The sequence below is a fragment of the Populus trichocarpa genome, chromosome 19, assembly GCF_000002775.5.
Source record: "Populus trichocarpa isolate Nisqually-1 chromosome 19, P.trichocarpa_v4.1, whole genome shotgun sequence".
NCBI lineage: Eukaryota > Viridiplantae > Streptophyta > Magnoliopsida > Malpighiales > Salicaceae > Populus > Populus trichocarpa.
The window spans coordinates 8,798,452-8,817,401 of record NC_037303.2 but is presented as its reverse complement, the minus strand read 5'-3'; the positions used below and the strand labels follow the sequence as shown (position 1 = coordinate 8,817,401).

Here is an 18,950-nt window from a genome sequence, read left to right as displayed (position 1 = left end):
TAAGCACATAAAAAAACTCTATTTGGTTAGAAAAATAGGTTTTTTTTATACACTGGAGAATACTCTATATATAATTGTATTTTAAATTTTATTTTTATAAAAATTAAAATAACTTGTTTTTAATTTATAAAATTATATTTTTCATTTATTTTACATGTAAAAAATACATCTCACAATAATTTTACCTAAACATGTATTTTTTTAAATAACAACTAAAAATATTTTTTAACCTATTTTTACTATTACAATTATCACAATTCCATATTGATTAAATTGTTTTTTGAACTACTATAACAGGTCTTTGCAGCTTAAATTGATAAGGATCCATTTTGGTTTGGTTTGCGTTTCTTAAAGAGAGACCTTCCATTTGATAAATTGTGACTTAAAAAAAATTAATAGAACTGAGCTTCTATATGGGATTGTAGTGCGTTAAAATTCAATTTATTTTTTTAAAAAATTATTATTTTTATATCAATATGCTGGTATAAAAAATAAATTATAAAAAATAAAAAATATTATTTTAATATATTTTTAAATAAAAAAAATACTTTTAAACACTCTCAACCACAGCATCAACCGAAAATTTTCCTCGAACAAGAATAATTTATTTAGAGTGTGTTTGGCAGTGTGGTAGCGGTTACTTTTCAAATAGCTTTTCGTGCCGAAATACATGCCAATGATGTTTTTTTATTTTTTAAAAATTATTTTTAACATCAGCACATCAAAACGATCCAAAAAGTACAAACCACACTCAATTTTAGCAAAAAAAAAAATTAAAATTTAGCAAAACACAAGTTGAAAGGCACAGCCAAACAGTCTGTTAGTGGTCCTGTTACTCGCATGACTTTGTAATTGGAATGCATGACGACACCATCTCTTAAATTAGAACGTGTAGTTTGATAGAGTTCCTAGATCACCGGGAACATTGATAAGAACCAAAACAAAATGGTATCTTGGTCCTGATTGGTTGTTGGAAAGGAATTGTTTTTTTGAAAGGTGGGTTTTTTAAAAGTAAATTTATAAGAAATTAATTTTTTTTTTTATGTTTGGTTATGTCATGAAAAATAAGTTGGAATGTTTAGTTATATTATGAAAAATAACTTATTAATATTTTATTTTTTTCAAGTTTATTAAAATAATGAGAAATAAATCTTATAAATTAAAACGTTTAATGAGAATGAAATTGAAAAAAATCTAATTTCATAAATTATTTCAAATAAAATAAATAATAATCAAAATAATAGAAATCAAATCTAACAAAAAAAATAAAAGATGATGAAATTAAAATAATAATAATTACAATTTCATAAATTATTTCAAATAAAATAAGTAATAATCAAAAGAATGAGGATCAAATTTGATAGATAAAAAAATTTTAATTAAAAAAATAATAAGAGAAAAGTAAATGACAATCATAAAAATGAAGACTAAAGTTAATATAAAAATCAAATTAAATAAAATTTTAAAGGATAAAATTAAAAAAAAAAGATTCAAACAAAATATATATCAATCAAAAATTTAATGATCAAATTTGATATAATCAGTAAATAATATGATATTTTTAAATTTTTCTTAACTTCTAGAAAGTATTTTTTGCATAAAATAAAAGAAAAACATTTTTCTGAAAATCAAGCCAAATATTTTTTTATTGAAAAGTGTTTTCTATTGATTAACTTTTATAAAAACAAATAAATATAGAAAAATTTACAAAATAATTTACAAAAAAACCACAAACAAACCCCCTTAAAAAGAAAATTTTAGAATACCAACACTATAAATTCACTTTTGGTTAGACTCATTATTATTTTTCATCTTTTTGTATCTCTTTCTTTCTATTAAAAAATTATCATTAGAGTAAGCATTAATTCTTATATATTTTAGAATTTCTCTTATAAAATTTATAAAATAAGTATTAATAATTATTTCTTGAATACTCTGAAATTTCTTCAATATCTCAATCACTTTCTCCAAGAAATCATACCATTAGTTCTTGAGTTATTAGCGCAATAATTACCTTACCTCCTACAATCTTCATATGCAGCAAGATCCGACTAATGAAAGATATTCCTTTCGGCTTTACTCTTTTCTTACAGAGGCGAAAATCAATTTTGTTAAGAGAGAATAAAAGGAAAAAAAAAATTAATTTCTAGGCATAACAATAGATACTTTGGGTTAGATTTTATATCATTTATATACAAACTTTAATTCCTCAAACCACATAAGGTATTGATTTTTTAATACTCCAACTTTACCCAATCAAATTTCAAATATCTATAACTCAAATCCTTGTATTTTAATTATCAAACTTGACTAATTTCAAATATCTATAACCCGAATCCAAATGTAAATGTTATAATTTATAACAATTAACCTGATATATATGTGTGTGTGTGTGTGTGTGTAAATTAAAGTTAATTATTATACACAACTTAAAACCTAATATTTTAACCATGATCCAATCGTATCTAAAATTTTCTTACCTGTTCGGTTGGGTTCGCCTTGGTATCCGTCGATTTAGGTGCCATCCCTAACTACAATAGCATCATCAAGGGCACCACAAATAGCCACGTCGTCTCTCTCTCTGACAATACACATCTTATCATAATAAAATTATTAATTAATGCATTAAGAATATTACAAGCATCGTGTTTTACAATATTAATTGCAGAGCAGCTTTATACTACTTTCAGCTTCTGTTTCACTTTCATGCACTGATTTGGTGGAAATCAAGCTAATGAGAATATGGCTTTGAAAATCCCTGACCTCTGTTTCGGGCTTCAGCTATCAGCCACTCTCCTGATGATAACAGTGGCATAATTGGCAATTGTTGCTTCTGGGGACTGCCGTAGTCTTCCAATCACCGGAAACAACTCAGATGAACGGAGGAATTGTCTGCACGGCAGATGTGCACACATCTTTGCCAATGAAAAGAGAGCTATCTTTAATGGTGATTCATTCACAGCATCTTTCCTCATGGGGTTTAGGGCTACTGCTGAACAGTCAGCTACCAACTTTAGTAAAGCCTGAAGAAATAAAACCACCCATGTAAGTCAATTTAGCACTGTTATCAACGGTGATATCTATATATCTATATATATAAAAAAACTAGCAAATTTCTTTGCACTACTGCATGAAATAACAAATCGAAATATAAGTGAGGTCTACGAGGTCCTTCGCAATGTTTACACTAAGAATTTCAAATGATTACTTTCCCTCCAAAAAAGTATGCAGATTGTAACCAAACAGTGGAATAAGTGAGCATAAAATGGATTTATTTAAAGCAAATTAACATTCGAGGCTCACAGTTAAAAAACTTATCCTTGTATGGTATTTAAGTAAGCTTCCTATATATAAAAATAAAAAATAAAATAAAAAGGAATGCATGTTTGATAAACCATACGATATATAATGCTGTTTGAAAACATGCAAATGCTGTAAATTATGAAATCTCTATTGCTGTAAAACTCAGTTCCGCATATCTCCAAACCTGCATGGCTCCTTTAGACACAATGTCATCACAAAGGTTGCTCGAGTTGCGAACAAGATTGCTTAAAGCACCGGCAGCATTTGCTTTAGTCTTGTCTTCCTCTGCTGAGAGCAGCAAATTTGCTAGTTGAGGTATAGATCTTCTTAGCTCGTCATACAGCATGTCATTATGGTAGGCAGCATTTCCAATCTGGAGAGAGTATAACGCCACATTTATAATTACTATTATAATGCTTCTTCTTTATTTACATGAGTTTTACTTTTTCTTGAAAGTACACTAATCAATAGTGCCCAGCAAAATCTCAAAGTAAAAATGAGCTTTCATGGCAACAAATTTAAAGGATAACAGAGCATTAGTAACAGTTCTTACAGCAAAGCATGCAAATTTCCTAGTGCGTTTGTCTGGATCAGAACATCGATCAATGAGAAGACTTATGATGCGAGATCTTGCCTAGAAAATTAAATCAAACAGTGAGAAAGAGCAAATTATTCGTAACGCAATGGTTCGTCGTGAGTGAATCCCCAATAATTTCATTTATTTCTCCCACAATTCCAAATAGATCTATGATCTGTACTTACCAACGAACCGTAGAAGTAGGAGCTGTGCCGACACATATTGCCTACAGCACTGCAGGTTTTTGCACGCATATTGGGATCTTCATGTGTGAGAAACTTCTTCAAGAATTCCAATATAGAAGCCCCATTAATGTGTTCATAGAAACCCTGCAAGCCCACAAAATCCAAGCTAATAAGACAGGATTTGAGCAGGGAATTTCTGTTTTTGACGTTAGATATTACCCAGAACTCGTGACCTGACCTGAACGTGCCAGAACAAAATATATAGGCTTTCTGTTGACCTTGCCAGAAACACGAATGTTCTTGCAGGTTACCAATAAGGACGAAAGGACATCTCAGTTTTAGACTCAATTTCTCAGTTATCTTTTTTTTTTTTTTGTTCCTCCAGGAACCTGCAGCCATTATTACCTTAATTGCTCTCGGATAATTTAAATACACCCTTGGTCTAACCTTACCTATTCTATTATTTAGTTGTGATTCTAATCTACAGGCTTAATGGCGTAAACCAAGAGGTTTAATCAATTTTACTCAATATAATTAACCTTTACAAATGCCAAGGGGCATTACGAAAGGAGCATACGGGGCTAATTTCTTTCTTGTAAGACAAAATGTAACTGTGAAGAAGAAAGGTACACCAAAAGAAAGTAACGAGTAAATAAAGGAAGAATTTAAGATAAAATTAAGGGCAAGCCTAAAGAAGTACCCAACCTTCAGGGTAATCTCAAATAGATTCTCATATCACGTGGTAAAACAAATTATAGAAAGAAAAGTAGAGGTTTTGTGATTCTTTATATAGCTTAGTCTATTTTGTGAGTTTGTTATTATTGAAAATGAAGATCTTAGATAATTCACTGGTTTTTCATTAAAAAAGAAAAATTATGTGAATTTCATACTACTTTTTAATAGTTTTGTTGACTAAAAGTGAACGAAAGATCAGATTGAGAATTCAGTAACACGTTGTGGACGTCATCAAGATGAAAAATAGGTTAGGGACCTAATAGAGAGGACTTTTACGAGTTCGCCCTACAATTTACCTGTGCTCTAAATGCAGGCCAAAAATGAAATAGGAATAAAGAAACTTAAGGAATATAAAGTTACTTCAGCAGCTTGCAATCTGCCTGAGAACAAAGTCGATTATCCAGCAAGAACTTAAGTACTAGGCAAGAATCGCTTATAGGGTTTAGGATTGATAAGAAAGTGGAAATAACAAAAAAAAAAAAATGAGAACGGAAAACGTTCAAATGAGCTAAACGCTGGAAAGAGAGCTTAATATCCATCTTCTTTGAAAATGTTCACTAGAAGAGAAGCAACTTCTTAGATAGCTTCTCCAAAATTGGAACTTGGAAAACGAGAGTGACTACTATAGGACACCAATATACAACAGAATTGCAATAGAATAATGGCTAAGTGCCCGTTTGGAAAACATCAATTTTTGGGCTTTTTTTTTAGCTTCCATGTTTGGTAATACTTAAAAGTTAATATCTCAGCTAATTTCACATGACTTTTTAATTATTTTTAAGAGTTATAATTTATAGCTTTTAAAAAGCTACAGTCATAGCTAAAAACCACAATTTTCCAACAGATCCTAAAAAGTAAAAATAGAACAGAGCTTAAGTTGAAATAAAGTTTAGGGAGCATTTGATATAAGGATTCCTAGATATCCTTGTGGCATGTGATTTTTGCATTTGGTTGAAAATGAAAAGTATTTATATTGTGTTTACTTCATATAATGAATCCATGAAGAATTTATACAAATTTATTATTTTACCCTTAAAACTTATTGTTTTTAATGTTCCATAACATTAAATTTTGACTTTATAAAATTATAACTACTAAAAAATAAAAAAAATATACCAACAAATTATTTAACATACATATTATATTAATAATTACAGTAATATAATAAAACAAATAAAATACATATTAATTGTTCAAATAAATTATAAGTCTATAACAATTATGTTATTATTAGTAAAAAAAAGGGTATATAAGTCTAAAAGATATAAAATAGGGGAAACTAAGTAAAAAAAATAGCATTCCCTCTGTTATAGAATTTGAGATTTCCCCTTTTAGAAGGGAACCAAATTCTCTAATTTCGAGGAAATGTAAAGTCCTAGCAATGTTTCCCTTACATTTAACATTCCGTCCCTAAATAAACACAAGATATTGAATTGTTTGGTATAGGGAATCTAGGTCCCCATACCAAACGCCCCTTTAAGGCCCATAAGAAATCTGTAGAATCCTAAAAGGTTTGATGAAATAACAAAAAGACAACTACAAAATAAGCTAGCATTCTATTTTGTATTAGTTAAAGTACTAGATCCTTGTAAGAAAAGATTCCTATTCTTAAATAAAGCTACTTAACCTCTGTGAAAATATTTTAAAAGGAGTATATATGAAGATTAACACTCATAAAAAGAATACGAAAAGAATTATATTAAAACCTCACCTCATCCATGCGTGCTAGATCAGAAATAATCATCAAAACATCAAGCATGACCTCTCTCGGACTCATGTTATCGAGCAATCTTTTCATCATGTTTGGATCTAACAAGCCTCTGCCTATTAATTGAATAGCAAAAGGTCGGTGGCCGATCATTTTGGCAAGAAATGCAACTGGCCTTCCCAGATCTTTCAACTCCATGTATTCTACGCAGCGAAGTATAATGTCAGGTAATCCCACCTGAAAAGTAGTAGAATGAGTATCATTAATACTAGAGACGATTTTAGGACAGGTAATATTAACAGGTTCTTTTACTTAAGGCAGAACATGTGATAATAAAGATATGCCTATGCACGAAAATTGTCAGGCAAATTTGCTAAGAACTTTTAAAAAGCAACAAGTCTTAAGAGTTCTACGTATCGTACTGTCCACTTTCATCATAACATGGTAAAATAAAAAACATGCATTAAAAGGGCCCATTTTAACCTCTGACCGAAAAGAACTATGAAGGAAAAAGCAAACAGAAGATCTAACCTCTAGAAGTATTTTTAGATACTTTCCCATGTCTTCCTCAATTGCTTTAGCCATGTCCTTGTCTTCGATGAATATTTTGCCCCCAGGAGAGCCCATGTTGAGAAGGAACCCGCTATTTACGGAAGCAGTAGCTGATGGCAAGCCAGGAGTATTTTGTACAGCAACAAAAGGAAAAGCTAAGATATCTATAACTGCATTTACAGCATCTCTGACACCATCCTTGCCTCCACCTGGCCCACTCCAGCTTTTCACAAGCTTGAGATGCACATCTGAGATCAGTTCAGAGATATCCTTGACATGTTCACTCCTGAGTAAAATCTGACGAAAAATCGAAGCGCCTCCAGAAAGGCAGTGACATATTGAAGAAACTGCCCATACAACCCCAATGGGGGATAACCCGACTTGATCCTTTGTGCTATCAATTCCTTGATGAGAGGTAATTGAACGGTTGTTGCTTAACAAATCAATAAGAAGCAGAGGCATGCCACTTGCACATGACTGTTTTACAGCTAATGGACCTCCCCATTTCAGTCTGGATTCCAACAAGCCCACACAACCATCCCTAAGGCCATGCCAATATGAGAGAACATTCATGTTGCGTGGACCTAATTCATTTCCTTCGATAGGTGAAATCTTGAGGTGTTCGCAAAGCGTGGCACTTCGAGGAATCAAAGGCACCGCAATTTCTGAGATGGAAGATTCAACAGAAGCTCCACTTTCAAGAGATAGAATTGATGCGAGAGCCAGCATAGCCGATGCACAATGAGGTTCCAATGAAATTTTCATTTTGTCGTCAGGAGAGAACTGATGGCCAATAATAGAAAGCCGGGACAGCTGATTCTTTGGAGAGGATGTCAGCATAAACAAGGCTGAATTTCTTCCCGTTGACTTCAAACATTGAGCAATGATTGCAAGGAGAAGGCATGAATTTAAAACCACCGTGGAAGAATTCGCTAATTTACTCTTTAAGTTACTTGTTTCAGGATCTTTATTAGATGTACACCAAGATAAAATGGCAAATATTTCTGAAAGAATAGTTTTATCTCCTCCACCACTGACAACAGTTGTTACAGGAAGAGAACTTGGCAAGCCGCAAAGAACACCAGGAACCATAGCATTATGTAGACAACATCTTGACAAGATCTGTAACATTTTAAAATGAGCACACTTTATGGCACCTATATGTAGAGCGACCATCATCCAAGCATATGATGTTAAGAAGTTATATTTGAGACCACTAACTTTTAAAAATGAGTAACTTTTTTAGAATAATGTTGTAGAACAGAATAAACTGAAAAAGAAAGAAGAATAACAATGATGTAAGAAAAACACCTGAATACTAGCAGAGAGGGCTGGCTCTATACGTTGCTTGAGGCAACAGAAAATTGCCACCTGCACAGCTTTCAATCTCAAGAATGCTCTTGTCACTGCTTCAATGATTCTTGCTGAATCTGTTCCAACCAATGAACTTCGTTCCTGGTCCCGAATGTCAAGACAGGGTAAAGAATGGCTTTGCAAAGAATTTAATGGAAATAAATAGAGATTCTCTTTCCTGAAAAGAGTTTCCACCGCATCTATCAATGACCATGTAGCCCTGCAAGCTTCACAGGCAGCACGCAACATGTTCAAAGAACCTGAAACAAGACTAGAGCCTGATGTTGCTAAGCAAAGAGATAAATTTTCAACTAATCCACATGTTTTCGCATGATCCAAAATCTGCTTCATCACTTCATGCATTACAGGAGTAGGAGCTGCCTCAGAAGTCAGTGAAGTTGCTTTAAGACCATCATCTACAGCAGATAACATGGTTGCAATGCAAGCACAAGACTCTAACAGAACACTTCCCGAGGTTTCTTCATGGCCACCAACAATCTATATATTTTACTACGATAAGGGACTTGAAAATTAACACTTAAACTTGTATAAGAATCAACAAAGAACATAATTACCTGTGAAAAAATTTCAGTTAAGGCAACCCAGTGCTTGAAATATGAAGTTGAAATGGCACTCCCAATATTGTCTAATTGTAGTTTTATTATAGAGAAACTCTGCAAAATTTATATAGAGTTGCCAACCAGCAATCATCAGAGAGTGGAAAGTTATAATGGCAACAGCATACAGTGATCTACAGCACTTGGATTTTAAATAATGAACACTATTCCATAAATCAACAAAAAGAAATTTTCGAGAAAAAAAACATCTTAGCATTTGCAATAACTTCAAAGGTCAGTTGGGAAAGAAGAGAAAATATCTGAGTGAAAGAAGAGAGTGGACTGCAATAATTAAACAAACAAGTGAAATAAAACATTGTTACAATTTTTTGTTTGTATAAAAATTATATTACTTTATCATGTGGAACACATTTATCAATAACTCAATTTTAGATATTACAAGAATATAAGCATGGCACATAACAGAATTAAAACTAATATAAAGGCATGAATAAATGAAGTCCTACTACCTTTGCTAATAAGTCACTAAGTTCAGAGGATTTCAAGCTGACTACTTTGGCAGTGAAATTAAGAAGTTCACTAAGTATTTCATTAACTATGCCACCAGTTGCACCAGCTGCAGCTAAGTTTGAAATAATTCTCAGTGACTGCTTTGTAGTAAGAACATCTTGATCCCTGCATGAGTTGAAAAGGCAAATTTCTCTCACAAATAAAATATTATATATGCTGCTTGCCTAAATTCAGTCAACATTACAAGTGTCAGCTATTGAAAAAATGATTGCTATCTAGAGCACTAGATGAGGTAAAATAATTGTAGTAGAGCACCAAAAGAACCACCGCCCTGGTCCCCACATTATGATGTATTCATAAGGCATAGTCCCCAATGTATGATGTCTTCGTAAGGCATATCTTTGGTGTGAAATAACACCAGCTTATTGCATCATCAGAAAAACCTGCAGTTTAACCTATGCCAAAGTCTGATTTGCATTTCAAAGTCTTGCTCTGTCTTTCCATGTCTTTGGAACACTCTACCAAATAGCAAGTGGTTACTGGTTGCAATCATCCAATTCATACATTAAGTAATACTAAAATGATTAGAAACTAAATTCCTTATGGATGGGTTTAGAAATCCCATTATATCAGCTTATCAATTCTTTTATCCCATTTGTAATAAACAACTCAGGTAGTGTGCTCTGACAGAGTTGTTGTCTTTGGTGATCATAGGTGTTTGTGTTCACATGGTAGAATCTCCAAAGAATTGGTTTCACATGCATGGATATCCTTAGGTACAGTTTGAGTGAAAAGTACTGAATTATTTCAGAGATCTCATATCTTCTTGGTGGATTTCGGTTATGAATATGAAAGCAGTTTTGGTTAAAGAGAGATGAAGTGAGGGATGCTCCAACAGTTCTTCCAACAGAGGGTCATTATTTCATCTCCAAGGAAACTTCATTTTTCTGAAAGCTATTAGTGTCTGGTTTATTATTAGAAAAGGTGATTTCTAGCATATTTTTCCTTCTTTTCCAGGTTTAGTACTGATTCTGCGTGCTGCTTAACATTCATCAACACAACATAGTTTCCAAACCATGTCACAGGACTTTGATGAGTACCATGCAAGGAGAAATTAAGCAAAAAAAAAATCATTATAGAATGAATCAAAATTATTTTAAATTTTATCGAAAAAATTCTATGAAGCTTTAACTAATGCAATGTAACACGTTGAAGTATTCCCTCATGCATGTGAATTTCAACTACTTCAAAATTAATTTAGATTTTATCAAAATATCTACAAAGCTTTAATGCAATGTAACCAGATGAAGTATTCCCCTATGCATGTGAATTTCAACTGCTTCCATATATTTTTCTGTCTTTTCCAGTAGCAAAGTAGGGCATGATGCTTCTATGAGCAAGCAACAATATTAGAATTTGTTTTACCAAAACCACAAACTACCAAGAGTAAAAATGTTTTAGTCGTATCTAATGCTTCCCACAAAAGGTAAGGTTGATCATGCAAGTAAAAGGATGTTGAATTTCACCTCCAAGAATGCAGAGATTCTTTTGACCATTTTCTCAATGGTAGTAGAATAATCGTTAATGCTTCATTATCCTGACCAATTATATTGGCACCTTTAACTGTAAGTGAATTGCTTTCCAATCTATCCAATATCTGATTGCCTGAAGAGAAATAACATGTCTCAGAATCAACATTGTCAAGTTAGAAAAAACTACAGGAATAACTTTCAGGTTTCAATCAGTAATAAAGAGATAGAATCACAGTTATACACAAAAAGAGCTATAAATATGATACAAATTTACATTTCATTTTTACATTTATGTGTGCATGAACACTCATTAGCAAATTCTGCAAGACAGCTAGCTCTTGTTTTCAACCAAGGAGTATCCCTCGTTTAGAAGAAAACAACTTCGTACAACCAACAGATAAGCACCAACAAAGCAACGTGCATTCCTATGCATGCTGTCATATAAACATAATTGAAAACTAAAATACAATTTAACATTTTCATGAACAGGGGAATACAAACGCAGGCTGACTGCAATTGCATGTACTAAAGAAGATTAGTAAAAGTTCAATAAGAACAAGAAATGAATGATCCAAGCACCATAATTTCCAGGTTTTTATGACACTTAAATGAGACAGAAATTCAGGCTTAGAGTCATCCATTTGATAGCAATTTTATGATACAAGACATTACTGCAAGACTAGATAGAACAACAGAGAGCCTTCTTCTATAAATAACATTCTTTTTTCTACAGCATCAATGGAAAAACTGGACGGAAATTATGATAGCCACAAGTCTGTCTACCTGATTGTTTAACATCATTAGGACTTGCAAATCCAGGGAACTCCTCCTGTGGTGAGGAGCTGCCTGTGACTGCATTAGGACAATTTAAATCAGCATCACTGTTAAACTTCGGAGGATTACAGTTCTCAAAAGCAGCAACAGAATTGCTTCTACCTATAACAATAATTTATGATTATTTAGCACATTGAAGGTTTCAAAACTGAAGAACTAGTGAAGGCTAAACCACAAGGATTTGAGGCAATCAAACCAGTTGATGCTTGCATATTATTTTCTTCACCCCTCCGTGCTGCATCACATTCTCTGGATGCAGAAGTTGCAGCACACATTACCTGTAGATTCTTTTATCAGGTGCTAAAGTATTCCATATTCTACTGACAAGAATATCAGCAAAAAACATATAATATATATGTATATACAACTGTAGAGAAAGATGAGTTTATGCAGCTTTTTTACTGGTAATATAAGTTTGTAGCAAGTTGTAGTTCTTAATTTGAATATTAAGAAAAACAAGGTGAAAAGAGAACGAAAATAATTGTGAGTGTGCGATCACATTACCCTGGCATCCAGCTCCTCTGAGGTTTCTTTAACAAATGGATGATCAAGAAGCATAGGCCAACTCAATCTATTTTGAGGCACCTTATTGAGCAACCCCTTAAGAAAGCTTTTGAAATTCAGACTCATGTCATCAGGATATTTTACTGGATCCTGAGATTTTGTATATAACATTAGCTTCCACTATCATACACCATAGTTTCAGGCATGAACTAGGAGAAGCATTATTAACCTTAACAATATGACGGATGAGTGCATAAACTGAATTCGTATAAAATGGAGGCTGGCCAACAAATAATTCATACCTGTTGGGACCACAACAAACTAGTTTCAATTAAGGATGTATAGCAAAAATAGAAGACAAGAAAAAAAAAAAAAGATGCAACACTTCAGTAGACACAGGTTCTGTGATAGAAAATACTCATAATGGTTGAAATTTTTTAGCAAAACCCTATATCTTTAAGTCGTATTTCAGTTTGGAACATTTATGTGAGGAATTTTATCAATATATATTTTTTCATGACATACCACTCTGAATTCAGAAAATGTCTCAGAAAAAATGCCTGAAATTAAAATCCTAGCAGCATGAGATTTTGAAGAAAAAATTGCAACACTGATACCATTCAGATGACCACCAGAATCAAATTCAAACATGGCATGAGATCAACATCTAAATGAGAGCACGCAAGCACACACAAATACACAAAAAAAGGGACGCTGCACGTACAGGATAACTCCAAGGGACCATAAATCAGCACTGTGATTGTATGGTTGCTCCCGTACAAGTTCTGGAGCCATGTATAGTGGTGTGCCTGGGAATGATGAATAAAAGTGCAAGTGAAGTGTGGGATAAGAAGGAATCCTCAGAAGTGGTAAAACACCAGACCTTACCTTTTATGGATCGCAAAACCACAGTATTTGTGGACATAGCACGTGCGAAGCCAAAATCGCAAAGCTGTAACAAACCAAAAAAAAAACAGAGCATATAGAAATTCACCTCAAGATACATTGCTCTTTGAAAGCATGGCAAACGCTAAGTATCTGATATACAGTGGCATTTAAATGAAGCAACAGTAAGACATGATGTTACCATGAAAGACTCCCCTTGATAGGAAAAACAAAGCAAGAGATTTAAAGAAAAGGTCACCAATACCTAAGTGGAAAATAAAACAAGAAAAAAATAATCTCTATCATATCCGACCTTCACAACTGAACCCGCACCAATAAGTATATTTTGCGGCTTCATGTCCCGATGGATGATACGATTGGAATGCAAATAGTGAAGTGCTCTAACCTGAAGAGCAATTTAGCAATCAGTTTGAATCAAGAGAAGAAGGGGAAAATGAGGGGAGCTCAAGGAATTACCAACTGTTTCGCAATCGCTTGAACCTGTTCTTCAGGAAGGGACTTGTCATCCTCTAGTACCTCAAATAGTTCACCCTGCACATCAACAAATCTTAGCTCTTGCCTAGTCTGAAAAGTAAAAATCCATAACAAATAGATGTTTGCTTGTTGTGATGGATAACGAACCTGCGCAAATTCCGTGACAACACAGAACTCTTGTGGGCTTTCAAAGGAATCAAGCATTTCAATTATATTTTCATGCTTCAGCTTTCTTAGAATCTGCACCCAGTAATAATAATAATGATAATAATAATAACAATGCACAATTTTATTTTTTCCAGATAATAACATTCCATATCATCAAAAAAAGAAAGGAGGGATCACCTCAATTTCCTGTCTCAAATTATGAATATCCTTGTCGCTTTTCCCATGTTTCATAATAAATTTCATCGCAACAGTCTATCATTTCATCATTAAAAAAAATAAGATAGGATAAAAATCAAGATTAATTATTAGTAGTGAAACACAGAAGGATTGAAGTGGCTACCTGGCCCGTGTACTTGCGCCTTCCTTTGTAAACTTTGCCAAACGAGCCTTCACCTACTAGCTCTATCACGTGATAGTTCTCAACTCCCATTTCCTTTTCTTTTTTCCTTTAATTAAAAAAATATCAGAAATTGAGATTTCTTGTAAAACCCTAAATTTAGCCTAGCTGATTGCAATATCGATGATTGATTTCAGTTCCTACAGCAATCAAGATATGGTGTTGATCAATGTTTAAGAAAAACTGTAGTGAAGAGATGGAGAGAGTACCTTAAGCGTCGCAGAAATGTAGTGAAGAAAAACTGATATCTGCAGATCTAAGAAAACAAACGGGAGGGGAGAGAGGGAGAGGGAGAGAGAGAGAGAGAGTTCTTTTGAAATAGAAAGAAAGAGAGACGAAAGTGTAAATTCTTCCCGCTCATGTTTATTTCAATTTTAAACAGTTCTTCTCACGCTGAGGTGGGTGCAGCTCGCTTCGCAGCACGTCACATCACACGATCCCGTGCTTGCTCTACGATTAATTGCCACGTCAGAATCATAGCACGGCTTTCACAAATTGAATTATCAATTTGTCGTTATATAAGAGATAACTAGAAACAGACTTTTGCAAAATCATTATGGAAAATTATACTGAGCATCTGGTCTGTTTTATATTTTACTGTGGTAAATTACGGAAAATATCCTCGGTGTCAAGAAGTTAAAATCACTTAAAATAATAAAACTAGCCTATATATATATATATATATATATATCCAAAAACTCATTATACAACTCTATCTCATTTTCTCTCTTTTTTTCTAATCTAAACAAAAACTTTCTCTAGAATTTGTAAAAATCCAAAATTAGAGAAAACCCTTATAAAATCCCTGAAAGCTACGTCAGTCCTTTAGCTTATAATGAATATATCTATTGCGTTTATGGATAGCTTGTTTTAGCTTTTAAAAATACTTTTAAAAAAATTAAAAAAATTTATTTTTTTATTTTAAATTAATTTTTTTAGTATTTTCATATCATTTTGATGTGCTGATATCAAAAATAATTTTTATAAAATTTAAAAAATATCTTATTTTGATATATTTCTTAATGAAAAGCACTTTAAAAAACAATCGTTATCACATTCTCAAACATCCCTCGACTTCTTTTCTCATCTGCAATAAACTCTTTCCTTCCCCCCTGAAGAAATATGATTATTATAGTCGACATTGTCCTTCAACTTTAGCAAATTTTGTGTCTCTTTCTATGCACTCATGATGGAATTAGTATTGTACTGTGTCATAGTGCTTATCATACGTAGAAACCAAAAAACAGAGAAAAAATAAAAGATGTGAACATCTTGGTTGGCTAGAAAAAAAGCAACAGCTATATAATTCAGGAAGATACAAGTTTCTTTTCTTCTGATCATAGGCATTTATCATATTGTTCAATTGTATGACATAAAGTTTTTGTTTTTCTAGATTTTTGTTGTCTTGGGTTAAATCCAATATTTTTTTGTCTTTCTTGAGAGAAAAATCAATTTTCTTGTGGGAGGAGCTTTGTTTTGTATTTCTCTAATTGTTGTAGATTAATAATTGTTTTTTTTTAATTTTTGGTTATTTCTGTTTTAGGTTTGATTTAAAACGTTGATGGACTATTTCTCGTGATATTAATATGCTTATAATTCTCAATTTTTTCATGAAGTTGTTTATATGATGAAAAATTCCATAATTGATTTGATAAAGACATTGATAGTTATTGTGTAATGGTAAATGGGTGATAAGTTGTCACTAAGTATGCTATTTTGATGAGAAGATTTTTTATTTTCATGAATCATGAGTTATTTAGTCATTGAATAAAAAATAATGGCAAACTTGTAGATAATTAAATAAAGGCAATTTTCCCTTTTAATTTAATTTGTTTATTGTTTAGTTTATATTAGTCTCTTGACTCGCGCCCCGCTACGAGCCGAATCAAGAGAATTCTAATTGTAGAAAATGAATGTGCAAGTATTGTCAATACATTTCTTAACACCAAGAAATTTTTTTAATTATAAATCAAAAGGTCGATATATAATTCTAATAAAATAAATTAAGAATTATACGTATTAATAAGTTAAAAAAAGAGTTGTCAATGTAAACTCAAAATTAAATTGTAAAGGTGGAAGATAAATGCATATTAAAATATATCATCCCGCACAACTAAGAGCTCTTGATCTTTTTTTCCTTTATTATATGACAATTGAATAATTTCTAACAAAATAACATCTTAAATACAATACTATCTATTTAATTATAACTAATTCTTATTAAACTTTAAGGGAAAAGAAGAAGAATAGTTTAGAAAAAAACATTTGTTAATATCAAAAAATTATTACAATGGTATTTGAAAATAAATTTAAAAATAAAAAGCATTTAATAGAATAATAACATAAATATAAATATAATTATATATTTTTATGGATCTTTTTTTAAAATTAAAAAAATTCATAAATTGGTTGGGCGCTCCTTAGCCTAAAAAGAGACGGTTAGGCATGTGTGGAGATGTAAGGTTAGGTCTGTGCATTTGGCCTTGTAGTTTTTTTTTAAAAAAAACTAGGTCATTTGTTCATTTTTTTTATATAAAAAAAAGAGAGTTAATAACGCATCACTTGTTGTGGCAACTATCAAAGGATGACATGCCATCTCAAAAATATGAAAACAAAAGGTGTAGCAAACAACCTGTTGGTTGCTGTAGAAATTTCCTAGCTACCTTTTGTGGGTGAAAAATTAAGCAAGAGGGTTCTTGACATTTGACGCTTATTTTTACTTTTTTAAAATAAAAAAAACTCTAAAACACCCTGCAAACCTCTATGACTTCTTTTTAAATCCCAAAACAACCTAAAAGCTCTTCAAAACTCAAGAATCAAAACGGATCTAAAAATACTTTTTGAGTATGGATTTAATTTATTTGGTACTATTGATGGAAAAAACCACCACCAATGAACTCTTATTTCTAAGAGAAACCCATTGATATCAAGTTTTGCCTTTTTAGAGCCCGAAATGTGGATGAACAAACATTTTCGCTTAACATGTTATTTTCCATGAACTTTTCTCTCTCCTCTCTCAACCTTGAGGATTGAGAATGAACAAAATTGAGTTTTTAAAAATTAAAAGGACTAGAAAATAATGAAAAGAAAACTTTTAAACCAAAGATAACTTTTATATGCATAGTTGTAATTGGCCACTTGGTTTCTTTGTTTTTTACACTGTAGTCCTTTAACTTAGGATTTTGACTCTTAATTGCAAATTATAAGAAATTGGTTTAATTGAGCAATAAAAATATACAATCGAAGAAAAAATAAGTTTGAGCATCAAAATAAAGTAAAAAGACAATAAACAATATATGAATAGTGAATGAACAGTGAAATGTGCCTTAATGCGCAATAAATGAATAGGGATTCCCTTTCTATTTTAGTTTTTTGTGTTGATTTTTTAAATCATCAGTTTTATTTTATTTTTTTGTGTAAATTATAACAAAAAAGTAAATAAGGATGTATACATTTTATCACAAAATAAGGATTAAAAAATAATTTAACATATAAATTCTTAGAGCTCGTTTGGGAACGCGGCTGCGGCCGCGTTCCCAAAAAAATTGATTTTTTTTTTACTAAAATTTAATATGGTTTGTATGTTTTAGATCATTTTGATGTGCTGATGTCAAAAATGATTTTTAAAAAATGAAAAAACATCATTGCATGTATTTTGGCACGAAAAGTTATTTGAAAAGCACCCGCAACCACACTGTCAAACACGCTTTTAATACACATTCCTCTTTTCTTTGAAAATACCCTTAACTTTTGATTAAATTCAAACTCAATATTAATACATTTTATCACATAATAAGGATTAAAAAATAATTTAATATATAAATTCTCAATACACATTTCTCTATTCTCTAAAATTACCCCTAATACTCTAGTTTTAAAAGGCAATAATTCACTTAGTCATATGTCAAGCTTTAATACCAACAAATCTTAACCATATTCATTATATGTTATAGATAGGCATATAAGTGTATTAACTTTTAATATTTGTGTAATTGAGTCTCTTCTTTAATTGTTTTTGAGCAAATGTTATGACTTTAAGAGAATAAACTAAATATCAAGTTTCTTCTATTAACACATGTATGAAATACATTCAGGGTCCTATAAATTATTATGCTCACATAAAAAAATAAAACCTAATAAAAAAATTAATTTAAATTGAAAAAATAAATAAGATGGAGGAATTTTACATCTACGTCAACTCATAATAAAAATACAAGGGATAATTACAAAAATTCTCCTATAGTTTGATATGAATTTTATTTTCCCTCTATATTTTCATAAACCACGCTCTTCATCCTATAGTTTACATGTTCAAAAACAATTTACATTCTCAACATTGTATTTTATTAAAAAATTTTGTTTAACACAGGATGTAAAGTAGAATTTATAAGAACACGGGGCAAAAAAAAAATCAGATCAAACTATATGAGAATTTGTATAGTTTCCTCAAAATATAAAAAACATCGAGTTTTAAAATTTTTATATTTGTCACCCATTCCATCATAGTCAACTAATAATTATTATCAACTGTGATAACTTGTCATACACTTTAAAACAATTACTATCATCATCTTCATCTTATCATACACAAACAATCATCAATGATTTTGATCACCATCATAACCACCACATAT

General features: G+C 31.6%; 1 protein-coding gene across 4 annotated transcripts; it reads right to left on the bottom strand.

Moving 5' to 3' along the window:
- Window positions 1-2,596: 2,596 nt before the first annotated feature.
- On the bottom strand, window positions 2,597-14,663 carry LOC7491103 (serine/threonine-protein kinase TIO). Of its 4 annotated transcripts, none has more exons than XM_052449623.1 (22): window positions 14,526-14,663; window positions 14,260-14,365; window positions 14,097-14,171; window positions 13,899-13,991; window positions 13,734-13,808; window positions 13,570-13,662; window positions 13,260-13,323; window positions 13,096-13,180; window positions 12,601-12,673; window positions 12,372-12,521; window positions 12,043-12,145; window positions 11,817-11,969; window positions 11,028-11,166; window positions 9,501-9,666; window positions 8,989-9,087; window positions 8,372-8,911; window positions 7,040-8,182; window positions 6,512-6,745; window positions 4,066-4,209; window positions 3,857-3,937; window positions 3,488-3,676; window positions 2,597-3,023 (listed from the first exon to the last, which is right to left on the bottom strand). In XM_052449623.1, exons 2-22 carry the CDS (start codon window positions 14,347-14,349, stop codon window positions 2,778-2,780), a joined length of 4,035 nt encoding a protein of 1,344 aa, XP_052305583.1. In that variant the 5' UTR covers window positions 14,350-14,365; window positions 14,526-14,663; the 3' UTR covers window positions 2,597-2,777. The 4 variants fall into 4 exon arrangements, with proteins under 4 accessions (XP_052305583.1, XP_024448193.1, XP_052305585.1 ...); XM_024592425.2 differs by having other exon boundaries at window positions 12,064-12,145; window positions 14,526-14,584; XM_052449625.1 differs by lacking the exons at window positions 12,601-12,673; window positions 13,570-13,662; window positions 13,734-13,808; ... (1 more) ...; window positions 14,097-14,171; window positions 14,260-14,365 and having other exon boundaries at window positions 14,526-14,588.
- Between the last annotated feature and the right edge of the window lie 4,287 nt (window positions 14,664-18,950).

What these genes read in the sequence shown, in the direction of transcription:
- LOC7491103 (XM_052449623.1), bottom strand. Translation starts at nt 14,349, where the DNA reads ATGGGAGTTGAGAACTATCACGTGATAGAGCTAGTAGGTGAAGGCTCG. An exon ending in AAGCGATTGCGAAACAGTTG is followed by an intron (nt 13,663 to 13,733) that starts GTAATTCCTTGA and finishes ATTGCTCTTCAG; the next exon opens with GTTAGAGCACTTCACTATTT. An exon ending in CAGAGGAGCTGGATGCCAGG is followed by an intron (nt 12,146 to 12,371) that starts GTAATGTGATCG and finishes AAGAATCTACAG; the next exon opens with GTAATGTGTGCTGCAACTTC.